The sequence below is a fragment of the Haliotis asinina genome, chromosome 1, assembly GCF_037392515.1.
Source record: "Haliotis asinina isolate JCU_RB_2024 chromosome 1, JCU_Hal_asi_v2, whole genome shotgun sequence".
Lineage (NCBI taxonomy): Eukaryota > Metazoa > Mollusca > Gastropoda > Lepetellida > Haliotidae > Haliotis > Haliotis asinina.
Window position 1 is genome coordinate 71592797 of NC_090280.1, and position 24970 is coordinate 71617766.

At 41.3% G+C, this 24970-nt stretch overlaps 2 protein-coding genes across 3 annotated transcripts in view; both read right to left on the minus strand.

Moving 5' to 3' along the window:
- The window catches only part of LOC137296659 (uncharacterized), a 66527-nt gene extending 51861 nt beyond the window's left edge, over positions 1-14666 (minus strand). Inside the window, exon 1 of the mRNA XM_067828481.1 lies at positions 14523-14666. The gene's annotated coding sequence lies outside the window, so the exon portion shown is untranslated. The remainder of the gene's footprint in view (positions 1-14522) is intronic.
- Positions 14667-20774: 6108 nt separating this feature from the next.
- LOC137296680 (coiled-coil domain-containing protein 42 homolog) overlaps positions 20775-24970 on the minus strand; it is a 33451-nt gene continuing 29255 nt past the window's right edge. The window contains exon 9 of one of the 2 annotated variants that reach the window (XM_067828503.1): positions 20775-21456. In XM_067828503.1, the coding sequence (XP_067684604.1) occupies positions 21361-21456 (96 nt within the window). In that variant the 3' untranslated portion in view covers positions 20775-21360. Of the gene's footprint in view, positions 22190-24970 lie in introns of both variants that reach the window. The other variant, XM_067828510.1, reaches the window with a different exon arrangement.

Below are 24970 nucleotides of genomic sequence, written 5' to 3' on the forward strand. Positions count from 1 at the left end.
GGAATACACCCATTCACAGTCTATTGACTTTGAAAAGAAAGATGAAATTTTGAAAGGATTTTGTACAGGGAGATGCCGTTCACTCCTCATAACTATAACTAGCTGAAAACGGAGGGTACTGTTCTGTTTGGCACATTTGTGCCTTGCCTATCTGCAAGTTCAGAATGTTCCTATTATTATGTATCACAGATTAGAATTGAAATGCAGCAGAGAGCAGAGCAACTCAAAGGATTTAGAGACAGACAAAAAAGCAAAGGACTAAAGGAGTCCCCCTGGAAAATTCCCCTTCTGATTGGAATAGATTCCGAAGTCTGCACCTGCCCTTGTGAGTACATCTCAAATTGAGTCGACCAGCAACTCATTAAAGACTTGAATAAATCAAGTAATTGCTCAGGGAGGTCAATACACTGAAGAGACTTCAGAATCCATTCGTGAGGGACAGAGTCGTATGCCTTTTTGTAGTCTATCCAGCACATGGAAAGGTTGCGGTGATAGGTTTTAGCCTCTTCCAGAATCATTTTCTGTACAAGAAGTTGATCCTTGCACCCCCAACATCCCTTCTTTGCCCCCTTCTGCTCTCTGTAAATTATCTCATTGGAAGAGCAGTATTATTATTATTATTTTACAGATTAGAATGAAAATGCAGCAGAGAGGGTTCGGGTGATCCTGGCACAGTCAGGCTGGTCAAGCTCATCATCAGCTCAGGGCCCTCGCCCCCTCTACACGCAGCCCAGACAGCGAATGGGACTTCTCCCAGGAAACACTGCCTAGTCGAACCCACCAAGAACTTTCCGGAGAATATGGAGGCTCCCCAACACTGCAGCCTTCTGCATTACCCAGATTGTCAGAAGGGCTGTGCTCCCGGTGGAGAACCCGGGCACTCTCCTGATCTGCGCCAAGAGATCAGGAGGTACCAAACCAAGGGCACCGAGAACAATGGAGAGCCTGATGACAGTGTACTTCGGATGCAAGCGAGACATTTCAAAGGCGAGGTCCGCATATTTATCATGCTTTTCCTGAATCTTGCCAATCACATTGCTGTCAAAAGGGACAGAAAATTCAATGATATAAATAATTTCATTGGTTTTATCAAAAAGGACAAGATCAGGTTTGTTGGCTGGAATTCGTCTCAGGCTGTATATTGGCCTATTCCAGAGAAGTTTAAAAGCATCATTTTCCAGGACGCCCTGGACATGTTCAGGGTCATACCAAGGATGGACCTCGGAGTCAAAGCCACAGGCATGGCGGAGACGATAATAAAAGCAGCGAGCCATGCCATCATGTCTTTTAAGATATGCTGTTTGTGCCAAGGAAGGGCATCCACTGACAAGGTGTTGGACAGTCTCTGTAAATTGATTGCAAAGACGACATTTCATATTGATGTTTTCTTTAAGAATCACATTCTGGCGATTGCGAGTGGGAAGTGACTGGTCCTGAGCAGCAAAAAGGAAGCCCTCAGTTTCACATTTGAGACCAGCCGACTTCATCCAGGCGAAGGAGTCGGTTGGATTGCTGTTCTGTTCCACACACTGCATATACACACGATGCAATGGCTTCTCAGACAGCTTCTCCACAAAGGACCGACTCTGGGCAGACTTGGTGAAAGACTTCACCTGGTTTACTCCCATCACTGTACCGTCCAGCAGTACATCGCCATCAACAAAATCAACTTCAAATTTCAAATTGTGTCCAACAACCTTGGCACGCTTAAAGTAGCTGTGGAATTCCTTGCTTTCATCATGAATCTTGACGTGCATCACCAGAGGATCATCTGACAAATATATATGTGCAAAAGTACACAATAACATTCTGTCATGAAGAGCTTCCACATTAATCAAACCCCGACCTCCTGAATTGATTGGCATATATAAACGATTAAGAGAGGAACGAGGGTGGTGTGCTCTGTTATCAGACACGATCCTTCTGGTCAGGCGGTCAAGACTCTGGATGTCTTGTTTTGTCCAATCCACTACTCCAAAGGAATAGGAGAGGACTGGCACAGCAAAAGTATTGGTGGCTTTGACTTTGTTTCGAGCATTTAGCTCTGAACTCCAGATTTTCTTTAAACGAGATTTATACTCGGCCCGAAGTTTATCTTGAATCAGGGCATTCTGGAGCTTGTCTCGAACTTGCATTCCAAGATAGGTGTAGGCCTGATCTTCCACAAGATGCTCAATAACTCCTCCCCCTTGTAACTTGACCGATCCATCATTAGTTACCTTGCCACGTTTCAAATGAAGAGTATTACATTTGTCGAGTCCAAACGTCATGCCTATATCATTAGAGACGGACTCGACAAGGAGAACCTGTTCTTTCAAACTGGTCTCTCCCTTGGCAAGGAGCTCGATGTCATCCATATAGAGGAGATGAGTAAGAGGTGTTGGGGATCTGTGCTGAGGAGGTCCGGGATGATAGCCCTCCTCCCTATTGAGCAGAAAACTCAAAGGATTCAGAGACAGACAAAAAAGCAAAGGACTAAAGGAGTCCCCCTGGAAAATTCCCCTTCTAATTGGAATAGATTCCGAAGTCTGCACCTGCCCTTGCGAGTACATCTCAAGTTGAGTCGACCAGCAACTCATTAAAGACTTGAGTAAATCAAGTAATCGCTCAGGGAGGTCAATACACTGAAGAGACTTCAGAATCCATTCGTGAGGGACAGAGTCGTATGCCTTTTTGTAGTCTATCCAGCACATGGAGAGGTTGCGGTGATAGGTTTTAGCCTCTTCCAAAATCATTTTCTGTACAAGAAGTTGATCCTTGCACCCCCAACATCCCTTTCTCGCCCCCTTCTGCTCCCTGTAAATTATCTCATTGGAAGAGCAGTAACATGACACGAGGTTTGTCAAACACCCTGTGATTAATTTATATTGAGCATTTAGACATGTGATAGGGCGGAAGTTTTTGGGATCAGTCAAGTCTCCTGTTTTGGGAAGGAGTATTGTGTGACCTTTGCAGAACCATGGAGGAACATCACCTGTATCCACAAGAGAATTGAAACAGTGAAGGAGTGGTGCTTGGACACAGGGAAACAGTTTCCAGTACCGGTTTCGAATGCCATCAGGCCCTGGAGCTGTATTAGATTTGGACTTTTTAATGACACTTTTAAGGCAATCTGGTGAGATGTAACACACAAACAACCTATTATTATTATCATTTTTTACAGATTAGAATGAAAATGCAGCAGAGAGGGTTCGGGTGATCCTGGCACAGTCAGGCTGGTCAAGCTCATCATCAGCTCAGGGCCCTCGCCCCCTCTACACGCAGCCCAGACAGCGAATGGGACTTCTCCCAGGAAACACTGCCTAGTCGAACCCACCAAGAACTTTCCGGAGAATATGGAGGCTCCCCAACACTGCAGCCTTCTGCATTACCCAGATTGTCAGAAGGGCTGTGCTCCCGGTGGAGAACCCGGGCACTCTCCTGATCTGCGCCAAGAAATCAGGAGGTACCAAACCAAGGGCACCGAGAACAATGGGGAGCCTGACGACAGTGTACTTCGGATGCAAGCGAGACATTTCAAAGGCGAGGTCCGCATATTTATCATGCTTTTCCTGAATCTTGCCAATCACATTGCTGTCAAAAGGGACAGAAAATTCAATGATATAAATAATTTCATTGGCTTTATCAAAAAGGACAAGATCAGGTTTGTTGGCTGGAATTCGTCTCAGGCTGTATATTGGCCTATTCCATAGAAGTTTGTAGCTGTCATTTTCCAGGACGCCCTGGACATGCTCAGGGTCGTACCATGGATGGACCTCGGAGTCAAAGCCACAGGCATGGCGGAGACGATAATAAAAGCAGCGAGCCATGCCATCATGTCTTTTAAGATATGCTGTTTGTGCCAAGGAAGGGCATCCACTGACAAGGTGTTGGACAGTCTCTGTAAATTGATTGCAAAGACGACATTTCATATTGATATTTTCTTTAAGAATCACATTCTGGCGATTGTGAGTGGGAAGTGACTGGTCCTAAGCAGCAAAAAGGAAGCCCTCAGTTTCACATTTGAGACCAGCCGACTTCATCCAGGCGAAGGAGTCGGTTGGATTGCTGTTCTGTTCCACACACTGCATATACACACGATGCAATGGCTTCTCAGACAGCTTCTCCACAAAGGACCGACTCTGGGCAGACTTGGTGAAAGACTTCACCTGGTTTACTCCCATCACTGTACCGTCCAGCAGTACATCGCCATCAACAAAATCAACTTCAAATTTCAAATTGTCTCCAACAACCTTGGCACGCTTAAAGTAGCTGTGGAATTCCTTGCTTTCATCATGAATCTTGACGTGCATCACCAGAGGATCATCTGACAAATAAATATGTGCAAAAGTACACAATAAAATTCTGTCATGAAGAGCTTCCACATTGATCAAACCCCGACCTCCCGAATTGATTGGCATATATAAACGATTAAGAGAGGAGCGAGGGTGGTGTGCTCTGTTATCAGACATGATCCTTCTGGTCAGGCGGTCAAGACTCTGGATGTCTTGTTTTGTCCAATCAACTACTCCAAAGGAGTAGGAGAGGACTGGCACAGCAAAAGTATTGGTGGCTTTGACTTTGTTTCGAGCATTTAGCTCTGAACTCCAGATTTTCTTTAAACGAGATTTATACTCGGCCCGAAGTTTATCTTGAATCAGGGCATTCTGGAGCTTGTCTCGAACTTGCATTCCAAGATAGGTGTAGGCCTGATCTTCCACAAGATGCTCAATATCTCCTCCCCCTTGTAACTTGACCGATCCATCACTAGTTACCTTGCCACGTTTCAGGTGAAGAGTATTACATTTGTCGAGTCCAAATGTCATGCCAATATCATTAGAGAAGGACTCGACAAGGAGAACCTGTTCTTTCAAATTGGTCTCTCCTTTGGCAAGGAGCTCGATGTCATCCATATAGAGGAGATGAGTGAGAGGTGTTGGGGATCTGTGCTGAGGAGGTCTGGGATGGTACCCTTTCTCCCCGTTGAGCAGGAAACTCAAAGGATTTAGAGACAGACAAAAGAGCAATGGACTGAAGGAGTCCCCCTGAAATATTCCCCTTCTGATTGGAATAGATTCCGAAGTCTGCACCTCTCCTTGCGAGTACATCTCAAGTTGAGTCGACCAGCAACTCATTAAAGACTTGAGTAAATCAAGTAGTCGCTCAGGAAGGTCAATACACTGAAGAGACTTCAGAATCCATTCGTGAGGGACAGAGTCGTATGCCTTTTTGTAGTCTATCCAGCACATGGAGAGGTTGCGGTGGTATGTTTTAGCCTCTTCCAAAATCATTTTCTGTACAAGAAGTTGATCCTTGCACCCCCAACATCCCTTTCTCGCCCCCTTCTGCTCTCTGTAAATTATCTCATTGGAAGAGCAGTAACATGACACGAGGTTTGACAAACACCCTGTGAATAATTTATATTGAGTATTTAGACATGTGATAGGGCGGAAGTTTTTGGGATCCGTCAAGTCTCCTTTTTTGGGAAGGAGTATTGTGCGACCTTTGCAGAACCATGGAGGAACATCACCTGTATCCACAAGAGAATTGAAACAGTGAAGGAGTGGTGCTTGGACACAGGGAAACAGTTTCCAATACCGGTTTCGAATGCCATCAGGCCCTGGAGCTGTATTAGATTTGGACTTTTTAATGACACTTTTCAGGCAATCTTGTGAGATGTAACAGACAAACGACCTAGTTACTTTCTCATGCATTGCATGGTCATAATCACTGACCCATGGTGCCTCCAGGTTGCAGTTGCCGGGTACAGACCACAACTGTTTCCAGAACCTTTCATTGGCAGCCATGGGAGGCCGTTTATGATGCTCACCATCACCACTTGTTTTAAGTTGCCTATAGAATTGCTTTTCATTATTTTTGAAAAGTTTATTTTGTTTGATAAATTTGTTTCTCTTTTCCCATTTTTTCTTTCTTTCAGTCCAAATTTTTATTTTTGCCTTAAGGGAATCGACAATTTGGAGAAGTACCTTTTCTTTTGTTGTTTTGTACTGTAATTTTAATTTTCTCCAAATTGCCTTTTGTCGTTTAGACATGGGATTCCCTGATGATCTTAATTTCAGGCACAGCTCTATCCAGGAAATATATTTTCTAGTTTCTGTTAATTTCACTTGAAACCGGTTTTTTCTTGGTTTATTGTTAGTAGTATTAGAAGACTTTTCTTTGGAAACTGTGTGAAGTTCCTCCAAGGTTCGAGCGGCAGCATAGATACAACAATTTACTTCATGTAATGAACAGTCCACAGGAAGTTTTAAAGAGATAATTTCATTAAGTAAATCAATTTCATTTTTGGGAAAAGACATGTTAAGTTGTTTAATTGGCCTCCGTTTCTCTAAAGGTAAATCACAAATTTCCTCATAAATAGAAGTAAACAAAATATAAACAGGATTTTCGGTAAGGTCTGCAACTGAAGAAGAGGAAGAGTGAGGGTCCAAAATTTCGGGGCCAACTGGCTCTTTCTCGGAAGAGTTTCCACCAGGAAGAGGAAAGAGGTTGACGCGGACGTCCATAAGAAGTTTTGGGTCTGCTGCCACTTGAGCATTTTGCTCTTGCAAAGGTTCCTGACGGGCACTAGTTGTGGGTTGAACTGGCTCACGGGGCATAAGATGTTTTAGCCGCCGGAGTTGATCTCGGAGATTTTGCTCCGTCAGGTAAGCATACATGGGCATGGCATTGTCCCAATGCAGCTTAAGCGACTTGCCGTTAATTCGTGGATTTTCAGGCCATCCAGTCGCTTTCGCACACTCTAGTAGTGTGGATTTTAGATGTTGTGACCAAGATATTCTTGGTCGGGTTCTGTGCCTTCCCCTGGGGCAAGTCCCATCTATAGTGTGGTTGGTGTCACTACCGGAGGAAGGCTGACTGGGCTGCGGAGTTGTAAGATGTTTTTCTCCTTGTTTGTCTGTAACCCAGTAAAAACCAGCTTCGGGGGGTCAGCCCTAACTGGGTGATGTACGTTCAGTTCAGGGAATAAAATTCCCCTATCTAGGCCCACCACGAAGAGGCGTACATCATCAGGCCCTTATTATTATTATTATTATTATTATTATTTTTTACAGATTAGAATGAAAATGCAGCAGAGAGGGTTCGGGTGATCCTGGCACAGTCAGGCTGGTCAAGCTCATCATCAGCTCAGGGCCCTCGCCCCCTCTACACGCAGCCCAGACAGCGAATAGGACTTCTCCCAGGAAACACTGCCTAGTCGAACCCACCAAGAACTTTCCGGAGAATATGGAGGCTCCCCAACACTGCAGCCTTCTGCATTACCCAGATTGTCAGAAGGGCTGTGCTCCCGGTGGAGAACCCGGGCACTCTCCTGATCTGCGCCAAGAGATCAGGAGGTACCAAACCAAGGGCACCGAGGACAATGGGGAGCCTGATGACAGTGTACTTGGGATGCAAGCGAGACATTTCAAAGGCGAGGTCCGCATATTTATCATGCTTTTCCTGAATCTTGCCAATCACATTGCTGTCAAAAGGGACAGAAAATTCAATGATATAAATAATTTCATTGGTTTTATCAAAAAGGACAAGATCAGGTTTGTTGGCTGGAATTCGTCTCAGGCTGTATATTGGCCTATTCCAGAGAAGTTTAAAAGCATCATTTTCCAGGACGCCCTGGACATGTTCAGGGTCATACCAAGGATGGACCTCGGAGTCAAAGCCACAGGCATGGCGGAGACGATAATAAACGCAGCGAGCCATGCCATCATGTCTTTTAAGATATGCTGTTTGTGCCAAGGAAGGGCATCCACTGACAAGGTGTTGGACAGTCTCTGTAAATTGATTGCAAAGACGACATTTCATATTGATGTTTTCTTTAAGAATCACATTCTGGCGATTGCGAGTGGGAAGTGACTGGTCCTGAGCAGCAAAAAGGAAGCCCTCAGTTTCACATTTGAGACCAGCCGACTTCATCCAGGCAAAGGAGTCACTTGGATTGCTGTTCTGTTCCACACACTGCATATACACACGATGCAGTGGCTTCTCAGACAGCTTCTCCACAAAGGACCGACTCTGGGCAGACTTGGTGAAAGACTTCACCTGGTTTGCTCCCATCACTGTACCGTCCAGCAGTACATCGCCATCAACAAAATCAACTTCAAATTTCAGATTGTGTCCAACAACCTTGGCACGCTTAAAGTAGCTGTGGAATTCCTTGCTTTCATCATGAATCTTGACGTGCATCACCAGAGGATCATCTGACAAATAAATATGTGCAAAAGTACACAATAACATTCTGTCATGAAGAGCTTCCACATTAATCAAACCCCGACCTCCAGAATTGATTGGCATATATAAACGATTAAGAGAGGAACGAGGGTGTTATTATTATTTACGGATTATTTTTTACAGATTAAAAATTGAAATGCAGCAGAGAGGGTTCGGGTGATCCTGGCACAGTCAGGCTGGTCAAGCTCATCATCAGCTCAGGGCCCTCGCCCTCTCTACACGCAGCCCAGACAGCGAATGGGACTTCTCCCAGGAAACACTGCCTAGTCGAACCCACCAAGAACTTTTCGGAGAATATGAAGGCTCCCCAACACTGCAGCCTTCTGCATTACCCAGATTGTCAGAAGGGCTGTGCTCCCGGTGGAGAACCCGGGCACTCTCCTCATCTGCGCCAAGAGATCAGGAGGTACCAAACCAAGGGCACCGAGAACAATGGGGAGCCTGACGACAGTGTACTTGGGATGCAAGCGAGACATTTCAAAGACGAGGTCCGCATATTTATCATGCTTTTCCTGAATCTTGCCAATCACATTGCTGTCAAAAGGGACAGAAAATTCAATGATATAAATAATTTCATTGGTTTTATCAAAAAGGACAAGATCAGGTTTGTTGGCTGGAATTCGTCTCAGGCTGTATATTGGCCTATTCCAGAGAAGTTTAAAAGCATCATTTTCCAGGATGCCCTGGACATGTTCAGGGTCATACCAAGGATGGACCTCGGAGTCAAAGCCACAGGCATGGCGGAGACGATAATAAAAGCAGCGAGCCATGCCATCATGTCTTTTAAGATATGCTGTTTGTGCCAAGGAAGGGCATCCACTGACAAGGTGTTGGACAGTCTCTGTAAATTGATTGCAAAGACGACATTTCATATTGATGTTTTCTTTAAGAATCACATTCTGGCGATTGCGAGTGGGAAGTGACTGGTCCTGAGCAGCAAAAAGGAAGCCCTCAGTTTCACATTTGAGACCAGCCGACTTCATCCAGGTGAAGGAGTCGGTTGGATTGCTGTTCTGTTCCACACACTGCATATACACACGATGCAATGGCTTCTCAGACAGCTTCTCCACAAAGGACCGACTCTGGGCAGACTTGGTGAAAGACTTCACCTGGTTTACTCCCATCACTGTACCGTCCAGCAGTACATCGCCATCAACAAAATCAACTTCAAATTTCAAATTGTGTCCAACAACCTTGGCACGCTTAAAGTAGCTGTGGAATTCCTTGCTTTCATCATGAATCTTGACGTGCATCACCAGAGGATCATCTGACAAATAAATATGTGCAAAAGTACACAATAAAATTCTGTCATGAAGAGCTTCCACATTAATCAAACCCCGACCTCCCGAATTGATTGGCATGTATAAACGATTAAGAGAGGAACGAGGGTGGTGTGCTCTGTTATCAGACATGATCCTTCTGGTCAGGCGGTCAAGATTCTGGATGTCTTGATTTGTCCAATCAACTACTCCAAAGGAATAGGAGAGGACTGGCACAGCAAAGGTATTGGTGGCTTTTACTTTGTTTCGAGCATTTAGCTCTGAACTCCAGATTTTCTTTAAACGAGATTTATACTCGGCCCGAAGTTTATCTTGAATCTGGGCATTCAGGAGCTTGTCTCGAACTTGCATTCCAAGATAGGTGTAGGTCTGATCTTCCACAAGATGCTCAATAACTCCTCCCCCTTGTAACTTGACCGATCCATCATTAGTTACCTTGCCACGTTTCAGATGAAGAGTATTACATTTGTCGAGTCCAAATGTCATGCCAATATCATTAGAGAAGGACTCGACAAGGAGAACCTGTTCTTTCAAATTGGTCTCTCCTTTGGCAAGGAGCTCGATGTCATCCATATAGAGGAGATGAGTAAGAGGTGTTGGGGATCTGTGCTGAGGAGGTCCGGGATGGTACCCTTCCTCCCAGTTGAGCAGGAAACTCAAAGGATTTAGAGACAGACAAAAAAGCAATGGACTGAAGAAGTCCCCCTGAAATATTCCCCTTCTGATTGGAATAGATTCCGAAGTCTGCACCTCTCCTTGAGAGTACATCTCAAGTTGAGTCGACCAGCAACTCATTAAAGACTTGAGTAAATGAAGTAGTCGCTCAGGGAGGTCAATACACTGAAGAGACTTCAGAATCCATTCGTGAGGGACAGAGTCGTATGCCTTTTTGTAGTCTATCCAGCACATGGAGAGGTTGCGGTGGTATGTCTTAGCCTCTTCCAAAATCATTTTCTGTTCAAGAAGTTGATCCTTGCACCCCCAACATCCCTTTCTCGCCCCCTTCTGCTCTCTGTAAATTATCTCATTGGACGAGCAGTAAGATGACACGAGGTTTGTTAAACACCCTGTGAATAGTTTGTATTGAGTATTTAGACATGTGATAGGGCGGAAGTTTTTGGGATCAGTGAAGTCTCCTTTTTTGGGAAGGAGTATTGTGCGACCTTTGCAGAACCACGGAGGAACATCACCTGTGTCCACAAGAGAGTTAAAACAGTGAAGTAATGGTGTTTGGACACAAGGGAACAGTTTCCAGTACCGGTTTCGAATGCCATCAGGCCCCGGAGCTGTATTAGATTTGGACTTTTTAATGACACTTTTCAGGCAATCTGGTGAGATGTAACAGACAAATGACCTAGTTACTTTCTCATGCATTGCATGGTCATAATCACTGACCCATGGTGCCTCCAGGTTACAGTTGCCGGGTACAGACCACAACTGTTTCCAGAACCTTTCATTGGCATCCATGGGAGGCCGTTTATCATGCCCACCATCACCACTTGTTTCAAGTTGCCTATAGAATTGTTTTTCATTATTCTTAAACATTTTATTTTGCTTGATAAATTTGTTTCTCTTTTCCCATTTTTTCTTTCTTTCTGTCCAAACTTTTATTTTTGCCTTAAGGGAATCGACAATTTGGAGAAGTACCTTTTCTTTTGTTGTCTTGTATTGTAATTTTAATTTTCTCCAAATTGCCTTTTGTCGTTTAGACATGGGATTCCCTGATGATCGTAATTTCAGGCACAGCTCTATCCAGGAAATATATTTTCTAGTTTCTGTTAATTTCACTTGAAACCGGTTTTTCCTTGGTTTGTTGTTCTTAGTAGTAGAAGATTTTTCTTTGGAAACTGTGTGAAGTTCCTCCAAAGTTCGCGCGGCAGCATAGACGCAGGAATTTATTTCATGTAATGAACAGTCCTCAGAAAGTTTTAGAGAGATAATTTCATTTAGTAAATCAATTTCATTTTTGGGAAAAAACACGTTTAGTTGTTATTATTATTATTATTATTATTATTTACTATGACACGCCCTCCATACCAGGCATTGATACTACCAGGGATACTCTATAACAGGGACTGGTCACTCGCTTGCTTTCCTTACCATTTGTACTAATTAACGTGTGCCTCGTCATGCTCCACTGCACACGTCGACTTGGTTTGTTCTCAGCGCAAATCAGCTGCGCTTGACAGTATTTCAACCAGTTTACTGTCGGAAACTATCGGCATCTCCCGGAGTAATACTCGGTAAATTGGAGTAGGCTCCCCTGAATGTTGTCACAACAAGCTGGTTACACTTCCTGTCGCCGAATGATGCATGTGTGGATTAATGAGAGGACTTGAGAATGTGTTTACACATTGCCTTGTTCAAAGACTCTCTGTTTATGTGACAATTTTGATACAGCATTCGAAACGATCGCCAGCCCAGAGGCCCAGCGTCGGTTGTTAATGTATCAGGCCAACAGTTTCAGTTATCTGCAGGCCCTTGTGGTCTTCTGTCAATTAGATCTCATTTCTTTTCAACTAGCATCTTGCCCATAATTTGTATTAATGTTCAGGAATTATCCTTGATCCCTCATGTTAGGATAACTTCCAGTTTCACTTCATAGTATTATATATTCAGTGCCGCATAGGAATGTCAGCAGTCTATAACTAATGTAAACTTCTCTGTGCTCCATACACTTCACTAATGGATTTTGTAGGGACTGTGAAACTCTCTACAATGAAGACTATTTTGTTTTTATTGGTTTGATTTCAACAAAATGGGTATGCAGACTTTAAAGACTGCAAGTGGCAGCAAGCCCTGATGGCCAAATGGCAAACTAAAGGTTATTATGTTATTATATGTATTTGAAATGATCTGTTACACAATTAAAATGTCTCATTATGTTTCAGTGGTTTTCTGTTTGTGTGGAATGCTTAGGCTGCATAAAAATATGTTTCTCAGGCACATTCTTTTCAAAAGTGACGAGTAAGACTTTGATTTTTAATTTTTGATAGAAAAAATGTGACAAGGGAGGAACACATTTTTATTTCTTTTTCCTTCAGGAATACAGTTTGGAAAGTTAAGCACATGTTAATGAGTTGTAGATTCAGTCACTCTCATTCTTACAGACACTCAGTCTATAATGGACGGTCGTGGCAAAGTCGAAATTATTTTTTTAAGAGGGCAGTTAATGAAGATGACCAGATGTCTTCCTGCATGTGCGCAATTGCATGGATACTGACAGAATGTCAACTGACACAGTCACTCCCCGCTAAAAAAACAGTAAGTTTAAAACCATCACAAAGCGTTAAAAAGTCCTTTGCAGTTTTGTCAAATATCAACAATAGTTTCAGAACTAAAACATTCAAGCATCAAAGGCATCCATGGCAGATTAGAACAGATCAGATATGTCATACCTCACACTTTCACCAGATAGAATATTCCCCTCAATACTTAGAGGTGTATTTGAAAGAAATGAATTTTAGGACGACTAAACACATTCAAACATTGGCTTGTAGTAATGAGTGATCAGATCAGATCAACGATATGTCATATTTTTCACACACATGAAATACTTGTGAATGTATACACCCTACCAATTATTTTTGTAATTCATAAAATCATCACTATTACTTCCAAACACCTCTCACCAGATGGAACTTTTTTCCCTAACAGAAATTAAAGGTGTGTGTGAAAGAAGTTTTTTGAGCAATAACTAGAAACACTCAAAAAATGCTGTGTAGTATTTCAATGGCGGATCAGAACAGATCAGCGAGATGACACGTTTTTCACACACCTCAAATAAATCCTAACAATATGTTTAGATTATCAAATTATAAATATTACCTGCAAACACCTTTCGGGTCATTGTATATTCCCCTCATAAATATTTAAGGTGCATGTGAAAGAGGTTTTGGAGCAATAACTAGAAACACTCAAAGTTATACTATTTCAATGGCGGATCAGAACAGATCCGCGAGATGGCACATTTTTCAACACCTCAAAAACACCCTACCGATTTTTTTAAAATTATACAATTAGCACTATTACTTCCAAACACCTTTCACTAGATGGTATGTTCCCCTTATGGAAATTAAAGGTGTATGTGAATGAAGTTTTTGAAGCTGAAACAAAAGCACTCAAACAACGCCTTGCAATATTTCAATGGCGGAACGGATCAGGTCGGCGAGATGGCACATATTTCACACACCTCAAGTACGTCCTAACAATTTATTTTAGATTATGAAACTATCACCATTACCAGCAAACACCTTTCGCCTGATGGTAAATTCCCCTCATAAAAATTAAAGGTGTATGTGAAAGACGGTGTTGAGCAATATCTAGACACACTTCAAACAACGGCGTGTAGTATTTCAATGGCGCATCAGATCAGATCGGCGATCTGCCACATTTTTCACACACCCCAATTAAACCCCAACATGTTTTTAAGTCACAAAACTATCACTATTGCTTGCAGATACCTTTCAACTAAAGGTATAATTTCCTGCTTTCTGTGTGAAAGAAGCTTTTATTGACGAAACTCAGTCTATCTTCGCTGTGTACCGATAATTGAAGCCAGAGAGTTACAATATGCCGACTTGAAACTTTACTACAAACATATTTTCTTATACTGACACTAATTACAAATATGTGACTAGAACTGAAGTAACAGAACAGGTGACTTATGTTCTACGTGTAGGATCCGAGTTGTCACAACACTCGGCGAATGTAATCAGCTGTTGAAAATGAACCGAGCTCAATCTTTAATACTAAGCTGCCGCCATATTGTCTCCACTGGTCACGTGACAAAGCGAGACATACGTTCAGCGGTTTTTCGAGGAGTTTCCCCTCCCCTCTCTATATAGGCTCCCTGATACTGCTGAGACTGAGGGAAACTCGCGTTCTGTGGACAGTCACTCTCTGACTTGCACGGGATGCGACGTACTATCAGTAAAACTGTTATCAGGCCGGCTATCATGCTGAATGGTCTGGTGTCACTCGCAACTACATAATGTATTTGTACAAACTTACATTTGTCATTAACATCAAACCACTGGGCGGCAGGTACACACACTACAACTGGTCATTCGCTACATCATTCTCGGCCATGACTGGCACCTCCATAACCACGTGATAATCACATGACACCTTAGGGGCCTTTCCCCGGGACCGCCTAGTGTTAGTGTGTGTGTGAGTGCATACTTCATTTTCACCTGAGTTTCAGTGGTCATATATAACAAAATTGCTGGACAAAAGGTGGGGTGCGCATCCCTGCACCACCCGTCTTGATCCGACGGGTGAATTTTGTGGATCAGGGGTTCAAAACAATCTGGGCCGTCCTCATGTCGGGGTCAGTTTTAGCAAACCAATGTAATGCTTAGAGACTCTATAACCTTTCTGAATATTGCCAAAGGATACTCGAATTATCAAACGGATAAAATCATCGCAGTAACAGTACAATCACCAGTGGCAGAAGGGGTGGTATGAATCCGGCTACAGGGCCCATGCATGTAGTGCAAGTCCCCATGTTCACTAGAGTGGTGGTGACCCTCAGCCTTTTTATCCCCCCGGCATGTAATGTTATGCAGGGGCATTATATAGTCGACGCCTCGTCTGTCTGTCCGTATGTCCGTAATCATTTTCTTTCCGGAGCATAACTCAGAAACCGTGCAATAATGTGAGACCAAACTTGATGGACAGAATAATCTCAACCTATAGTTGTGCCATCTGCTACTTACAGAGTTTTGGCATTTTTATTTGTTTATATTTTTTTCCATGGAACATTTGGGTGTTAGTCTAATGGTGGCGTGGGACTCGTTTCTGGAGCAGAACTGAAAAGCCATTTAATATTTTTCTACAAAACTTGTTACATACATCAGTCAGAATCTAAAGTGGTGCCTTTGGCTATTTACAGGTTTTTGCGATTTCTTAGTTTCTCGGTTTTCATGGAAGCGTTTCAGCTTTGTCTCAAAGTGAGAGGTGTGTTTCGTTTCTGGAGCAGAACTCAAAAAGTTTCTAATATCTGTCAGCAAAACTTGGTAGATATGTGTGGCAGACCCCAACATGGTGCCTTTTGCTATTTACAGGTTTTTATGCTTTATCATTTTCTGGGTTTCCATGGAAATGTTTCGGACCTAGTCTTGAAATCGAGGGATGGGCTTCATTTCTGGAGCACAACTCGAAAACTATTCAATGTCTTACAGCAAAACTTGGCAGATATTCGAGGCAGACCACAAAGTTGTGCCTTTTGCTATTTTCAATGTTTTGGCATTTTTATTTGTCCTGGTTTCCATAGAAACAATTCCAACTTAGTCTCAAAATGGAGGTTTAGGCTGCGTTTCCAGAACTCCTAAACCATTTCATATCTTTCAACAGATTTTGGCAGATATATGAGACAGATATTGAAGTGGTGACTTTTGCTGTTTACAGATATATGGCATTTATATTTTTCATGACTTCCATGGAAACGATTCAAACTTAATATAAGAAAACATCAAGTAACTGTCAGATGATTTGTTCTTTCAAATATGTTTGGGTTCGGGGGATATGTCATCTTCTGATGACTCTTATTTCTTATTGCACTGTCCTACTTTGAAATACTATTTTAGAGAGATGCTAGTTTTACTTCTTGATTCTATGATTTCCTAGTTGGTTTTACTGTCCTTTGTTGACAGGTTTTATTATTTACATGTAGATCTATTTATGGTGAATTCAGAACTTGATTTAGTCATGATTTGGCAGAAATATTACCGATGTGACTGCACTCACTCACTCTGCTGTAAGTACATGATACTCATTCACTACATTTCCTAATATTAGTGTTGTGAGTCTGACTCTTAGAATATATTCCAAGAATAGAACAGGTAAGTGCCAGCCTATTTCAAAACTAAGATGTGATGCTGTGGAAATGCTGTGGCTAAAATAATTGGGAAGACCAATACATATTTAGAGAAGTTTTATATCAGGGTCTTGGGTAAAAGTGAGGGTTCCAGTGAAATCCGTTATCTAACTGGCGTGCTGGTCTGCTTTTGGTTGAATTAACTCAGCAAAGAGTCCAGAGCCACAAGAAGCTAATTACAATTTTACTGACAAGAAATAGAATAACAAGGGTTTGTACAACCCTCTGGGCTGAGGGCTAGAGCTGATCTGAGTTGGGAGTCTAAACCCTTCTGCTCAATACTTGGAATTGGTCATGTATTTATCTTCACTTGAAGATAAAAAAAGATTATGGCTTGCTGAAGGATACAAAATGGTTGTGCCCTATAATAGCCAATGAAGTACTGAATACAGAGTAGGATGTGACCCAATGGAATAACCAGGCAGGGGGGAGTGCTCTTAATCCTATTAATCCTATCTTAAGTGGCATTAATCCCATTGGCACATTTACTGTATGCTTGGGCTAGATCTATACAAGCCTGTTTTTGTGTGCCAATTGTAATTGCTTGGATTACAATAGATGCGCTTCACTGGGCCATGGCTTAATGACCCTAATTAAAAATGTTTGCACAGTGCTGTACTGATGATATGTTTTCTTCAAAGAAGCTCATTAAACTGTCTAGACTCAGCTTTTGTCTTAACGAATGGTTTGCCTAACGGTGGCATTTTGAATACCTCACCATAAGATTTATGTACAAACATCTTTTAAATGATGCAGTTATAACTTTAAACCCTTGTGGAATTGTAGATCTATGAAATTAGTTTTTGCTTTAAGCTGGTGTCTTCTTCTGAGCTACTACTGATTATGATGAAATTAACATTCTATATGTATATTTTCTTAATATCTGAATCCTAGTGGTAATAAATGAATTTTTGTATAAATTATTATTCTATGATAGAAGGTTCATCTGGTAACTTAATGATATTATAATCATTTGTGCTTAAAACTAAAGGAAATATAGTTTAAAGATATGATGGTACTGCTTTGTATAGCAAAATAACTACATGTATTCCTGTTCTACTTATACAACACTATTAGACATAGGTTTCACTTGTCAAAATGACAGTCATGTGACCATATAACAGTCATGTCTGATTTTGAAATTCTTCAAAGGCATTTAGAAGTTGGTGAGGTAATACAAGACGCTATTATGGATGACAACTTCTTTAATTCTTTTAACACGACGTTTCAAGGCTAATTCTTGCCCCTTCGTCAGGTCGTCGTGTTAAAAGAATTAAAGAAGTTGTCATCCATAATAGTGTCTTGTATTATGTCTGATTTTCACTTTTCTAAAGAATGTAACTTTTTTTGAGGAAACCAAATGCATGTTTTTCAAAAGCGCATACATCCTGTTTAAAGTAAAAGATAATTTCAATAATGGTTTTGTTTTCACACTGAAAGTGTGGTACCAAATTATGATAGTTGTCATGTTTTTTTAAAGATTTCCTCTGAAACAATCTATGTTGGCAAAATATACTGGGTTATGCTTAAATTTTTATTTTCAGTATACATATATTGAAGTACATAACCTAACTTGGTTACATGGAGCACAAAAAACCTTTCCCCTGCGACCTGAAGTTATAAATCAAATTCACACACATTTCTGTTGTCCTATTTATTTGAATATATCTTTGTGTCTTAATAATTTTCTGGAACTTTATATGTTTGTACTCACAATTAAGTCACATTAGAGGGCTTTTCTCGCCACTTTATTTTTCATGGGATGCCTAGGTGTTCAAAGTAGAATTATTATCAAGTATTTTGAATTGTATAATTCATTTTCACATTGTTTAAACAGAAAAAGTATCTTATATTTTTTTCACTATCTGTCCTGATAAAGAGATAAAACTTGCAAAAGTGTAAATATATTTTGTTGAGTAAATGAAAGGTACATGTGCAGCATACAAAGACGTACCTTGTCAGAAATGCAACTACAAACCCACACAACACAAACACCTCAAAGCAATAAGTCAGTGGGTTGTAACAAGAAACTGTGGATGAAATGCGTCTATTTATAAGAATAGTTTGTATTTCAAGCCTGATGTGGAGAAATTGGGAAGTACAATAGTAGTTAATGTCAGTGATTAGCTTAATGTCCAGAGGTAACCTGACACATCCACAGGTTAACTATGGTAAACCATGCAAGTGCATGCAAAACACTCTGGTGAAAATGCTTTGTGTCAGCAACAACAGTGACATCTAGCTCTTCCAGATGTGGACAAACTGCATCTTGGTGAACTGGTACGTCTGCATGGGGTGTTATATATTTCTGTAGGTATCAGCATTGATAAAAAAGGCCTAGCTCTTCCATATGTGGACAAACTTTATCTTGGTGAACTGATGCATCTGCATCAGCACTGACATAAAACCTAACCTTAGCTCTTCCATATGTGGACTGTTATGTCTGTATAAGGTTATGTGGTCAAATGTTGGTGAACTTTTATGAAAGAAATAAATAAAATCATTTTGCAGGTAAGAAAGCCTTTTGTGTGATTGTCGATGTTATGTCTACCTTTGACATTGTTTTATCATATAAGACTCCCGTGTGAACATAACTGATGTTTGTCAAAATGCATTTATACTATAGCCATCTGTGCAAGAATGAACTCAATGGATTGTGTTCTATGACTTGGGTGACTGCATTTCATCATAGTGAAGTGATTTGTGAATACTTGATGTTGCCACTAATTGACGCAGCTTTATATTTTAAAGCTTATGATACCATTTTGTTCTAGGTCCAAATTTCTCTGTATTGTCTTACTTATCAGCACCATGTCTGTGTTAAACCGTTGTTGTATCCGAATTGCATAGATTGATGGTCATGCTGTTGATCAATGGATCTATCTGTCCGAGACTCAGTCGTTTACAGACCACCGTCATGTAGCTGGAATATTGTTGAAAACTAAACTCACTCACTCACTCGTGATAGTTTTTATGGCATTCTGTGTAAATAGATTCCAAGTCTCCATGACCTCCACGACTGAAGAGGACTGTTTGGTCCGGTAACTTGACCAGCAGTGTCCTTACAACACCTTGATGTTGATGCTCTCCCAACTGCAGGTGTGTCATATCACCCTGAGAGCTGATGCTCTCCCAGGTGTGTGTCCTTATAAAACCCTGAATGTTGATGCTCTCCCAGGTGTGTGTCCCTATAACACCTGAGTGTTTTTGCCCTCCCAGGTGTATGTTCTTATAACACCCTGAGTATTAATACTGTCCCAGGTATATGTCCTTATAACACCCTGAGTATTAATGCTGTCCCAGGTGTATGTCCTTATAACACCCTGAGTATTAATGCTGTCCCAGGTGTATGTCCTTATAACACCCTGAGTATTAATGCCCTCCCAGGTGTATGTCCTTATAACACCCTGAGTATTAATGCTGTCCCAGGTGTATGTCCTTATAACACCCTGAGTATTAATGCCCTCCCAGGTGTATGTCCTTATAACACCCTGAGTATTAATGCCCTCCCAGGTGTATGTCCTTATAACACCCTGAGTATTAATGCCCTCCCAGGTGTATGTCCTTATAACACCCTGAGTATTAATGCTGTCCCAGGTATATGTCCTTATAACACCCTGAGTATTAATGCTGTCCCAGGTGTATGTCCTTATAACACCCTGAGTATTAATGCTGTCCCAGGTATATGTCCTTATAACACCCTGAGTATTAATGCCCTCCCAGGTATATGTCCTTATAACACCCTGAGTATTAATGCTGTCCCAGGTGTATGTCCTTATAACACCTGAGTATTAATGCTGTCCCAGGTGTATGTCCTTATAACACCCTGAGTATTAATGCTGTCCCAGGTGTATGTCCTTATAACACCTGAGTATTAATGCTGTCCCAGGTATATGTCCTTATAACACCATGGCCTACTACTCTTAAGCCCATGTTTGAGAATGGGAACTACAATCACTGTAGAACTAAGATTGCACTGTGCAAGTGGGTCAATGATGCTCTCCCAGGTGTGTGTCCTCATAACACCCTGAGAGTTGATGCTCTCCGAGGTCTGTGCCTATAGCACCTGAGTGCTGATTGCTCTTCCAGGTGTATGTTCATATAACACTCTGATGCTCTCCCAGGTGTGTGTCCTTATAACACCCCAAGTGCGTGTCCTTATAACACCCTGAGTGTTGCTCTCCCAGGTGTGTGCTGATGCTCTCCCAGGTGTATGTCCTTATAACATCCCGAATGTTGATGCTCTCCCTGGTGTGTCTGATAATCAAGGTATATCTGGGTTTCAACCCAACTGCAACAGGATCCTGGCACACCTATTCTGATAGTTGTAAGTTGCTAATGTTACTTTATGTAACACATTGTTTCACTAAAAGATCATAAATGTCTTGGAGTCTTTAAATGGTTTATGTACAACAACATATTAATACATATTTATACAAAATTTGAATTCAAATATACAAAGAAAACATCAGTGTGTAAAGTTGTGAGTGACAATGGTTCTTTGACAGGTGAAATTTGCATGTATGTACATCATCATATAACTGCAAAGCATGGATGTATTGCAACATATAAATATGATATTTAAACTGCCTCAGTTGTTGAACAGGCAGTATTGTGAGAAGTAAAACTGACGAGACCCAGTGATGTGTATCATTAGAACCCTTTCATAAGCAGGAAGAAAAGCACCCAAAACAATGATAATCCTGAAATAATGATAATAATTGCTTCCATATAAGAACTGCTCATGTTTCCACTGAAGAATATCTTTCCTGCAAAATGCCCCATAAGCAATTAATGAAAAATCAATTAATCTATTCCAGTTTGTCAGAAATACTTATTTTGATTTAGTACATTTATGTCAACAGTAATTTCCAATTTTAACAGTACCACATTAACGTATGCAGCTCCAACTCTTGAGAGTTTACATAAAGTTTCCTGACAATAAGGTGGACACTACAAGAAGGAGGTGCTTCAGCTGGAGGAGGGAGGGATGATGGACGCACCAGACAGGTCCATACGGCGGATCTCAGCTGTAATCTGGTTCAGATCTTGAAGGAACACTTGGATCTGGGGAGATATGGTGACACATACATAAAAGCAGGGAAATGAACAATCATCTTAAACAGGTGGTCGTAATCTCAGTGATCAGAGATCCTGAACTGTAGGGCTGTGTTGTTCATGTGTCGGCCATCACTACTCGGCGATCTGCAGAGTAAGTAATGAAACAAAAACAGGACTGTTGATTGTCTCATCTCTGTGTTCAGAACATCAATATTGCAACGACCTTTGCTTCCATGCCAGCCGATGGTTGCATTGAGAGACAGAAATCAAGAGCTATGTGGCTTCTGTTGTATTTAAGTCATGAGCTGGAATACCTAATGCCTGGTACCAAAAATAATTCTGCTCATATTTTACCAAAAAGGAAACTAAGACTAACCAAACTTTCAAACAACTGTCAAGTCCTCTCAGCATTTTGTCATTCATATAAAAATAAGCTGTTTAAAAGGATAGATTTTCTTTGTATGTAAGGGTTATTTCATTGACCCAAAAGGGTTATTTCTGAGTGTTTTAATTATGTTCTGGAAAATAATGCTGGAAGACATGAGAATGTTTGAAGGTTTAGCTGTATGCTTGATGATGGGGTAGTTTGTCATTTGAGTGGCAGTGGCCAGGTCTGTGCAGAGGCTGTATCATGGTTAACCAGCTAACTGGATGATGGTGCAAAGATGGAAGTATGTGTGGTGTCCCCTTTCCTCAGCTCCAGCACAATGTCTGTGAGGTCCTCCAAAAACATCTGGATCTGCAACACATGATACAGTCCATCATTTACTCTCACAGTTAAATATGTAGTTTCCACTGTCTGATGACGTTTATCAATACAACTACTTTTGGTGTCTCCAAAGGAATTTTATTAGACCTAAGATATAAATAGGCAGTGATCACACGAACTAAACCTGTGCACAAAAGTTGATAGAGCAAATACTGTTTGTTCTGAATGGTCTGACAAGTTAAACATTATTGCAATCCCTTACAGTTTTTAACATCATGACAGATACTGCACAACACAAGACAGCACCCTGTCTCTCCACACACTGCATTCTCAAACTGGGATGTTATTCTGTAATCATATTGTACATTGACCCCCAAACAAATACACAGTCTATCAATAAATAATGATAATTACTCAAAAGGAATCCTTGACACAAACTACTTTGCCAATTTACAAGTTAGCAGAAAAATATATCTTTGATATTCACATGCCAAATGTTGAAAAAGATGTATATTTGCATGACATCACACAAGTGAATACTACATGTATATATGACAGTAGCTGACTGTCATCACCTGTCCACCAAAGGCACAGTACACACACATCAACTGGTACAGTACACACAAACATGTAACCAGTGCAACTGCTTATGTACAATCTCAAATGTACAAACGTACCTGATATGAGCATGGACCGGACATGTTGTCCCCACCACAATCAGCCACATAGATCTGTGTCTCCCTCCTAGCTTAGACAGGACAACCACTTGCCCCACAAGCAGTGTTTAGTACTGTGATGCATAGATGAGAGTTACTGGGCCCTATATGATGATAGACTGGGTTGTCAGTCATGGTACCATAACTGTCATTATACTACATTGGTGTACATGGGTTACAGTGACCTAGTTTGTTGTTATAGCAAACTACTGATCTACTTCATGTTACTGTGATCTATGTCATGTTACAGTGATCTACTTCTTGTCACAGCTATCAACGACTTGTTACAGAGATCTACCTTTAGTTACTGATACAGTGATGCACTGTATGCTGCAGTGATCTATGTTTAGTTACAATGACCTACTTCATGTTACAGTGACCAACTTCTTGTTGCCGTGATCTGCTTCATGTTACAGTGGTCCTCTTCATGTTAGAGTGATCTGCACTATGTTACAGTGCTCTACTTCATGTTACAGTGATCTACTTTGTTACAGTTATCTACTTCATGTTACAGTGATCTGCTTCATGTTGCAGTTATCTACTTCTAGTTTGTGTGATCTGCTTCATTTTGCAGTGATCTTCATGTTACAGTGATATTCTTCATGCAACAGTGATCTGCTTTAAGTTGCAGTAATCTACTTATACTACAGTGGTTTCCATGATCTTACAGGAATCTCCTTTGAGTTAGTCATGTTTATCTTTTGCTTTGTAATTACAGAGATCTTCTTCAAGTTACAGTTATTTACTTCAACAATCTACTTTGTTAATGATGCACTTTACGTGAGTGATCTGCTGCATGTTTTAGGGATGCACTTCAGTTTGCAGTGATCTTAATCATGATACAGTTGTATCCTTCTTGTTAAAAGGATCTTCATAACTCTATGTTCTGGTATATAATAATGCCATCTACATTTTTTAGTCAGGTAGCATATATATCCGAACTAAACAGCCTTCCCTGTAAATGAGTGATAACAAGCTTGATACTTAAGTTTTTCAGCTAAATAAAAATGGTATTTCACCATTAGTATTCTGCTTATTACTTTCCAGTATAAATCACTGTCTACAGCGTGATGACTCAGCTATCAGTGAGTCAAGCAAGGTCAAATACCATTGTGACAGAGGTATTAGCATTGTGAAATCATAATTGTCAACACTAAACACTCTACAGCCACTCACTGCAGCACAGACTGATATCAACTTGACAGGACACAGTCACCAACCGAGGTAGCAAAGACTATACACTGTACAGCCACTCACTGCAGCACAGACTGATATCAGCATGATACAACACAGTGGAAAACCACAAAGAAACAAAGAGTAAACACTGTACAGCCACTCACTGGAGCACAGACTGATATCAGCATGATACGACACAGTGGCCAACCACGAAGAAGCAAAGAGTAAACACTGTACAGCCACTTAGTGCAGCACAGGCTGATATCAACTTGACAGGACACACTGGCATCTGTGAAATAACAAAGACATACACTGTACATCCACTCACTGCAGCACAGACATATCAGCATGACAGGACACAGTGGCCGAACACAAGGTAACAAAGAGTAAACACTGTACAGCCACTCACTGCAGCACAGACTGATATCTACATGACAGGACACACTGGCATCTGTGAAGTAACAAAGACATACACTGTACAGCCACTCACTGCAGCACAGACTGATATCAGCATGACAGGACACAGTGGCCGAACACAAGGTAACAAAGAGTAAACACTGTACAGCCACTCACTGCAGCACAGACTGATATCAACATGACACGACACAGTGGTAAACCACAGGTTGACAACTGATTGATGTGAATATGATTTAAACATGGGTTCATGAACATGATAGAGCCACTCACATGAGGATATGCGTGAGTTAGTGAGTGAGTGAGTGAGCTAAGATTTAACGTCACAATATTTCAGCCATGTTGGAGAATATGCCAAAAAACATGCTGAAGTCATGACATGAGGAATGACAGGTGAAATGACCAGAGGTCGCAAGGTCAGTATGAAGGTCCTGCAGGTCAGTGCAGGTAATAACCTACACATGTCGACCAACCACAGGGACTTGGTTGCTAAAAACATTGGTCT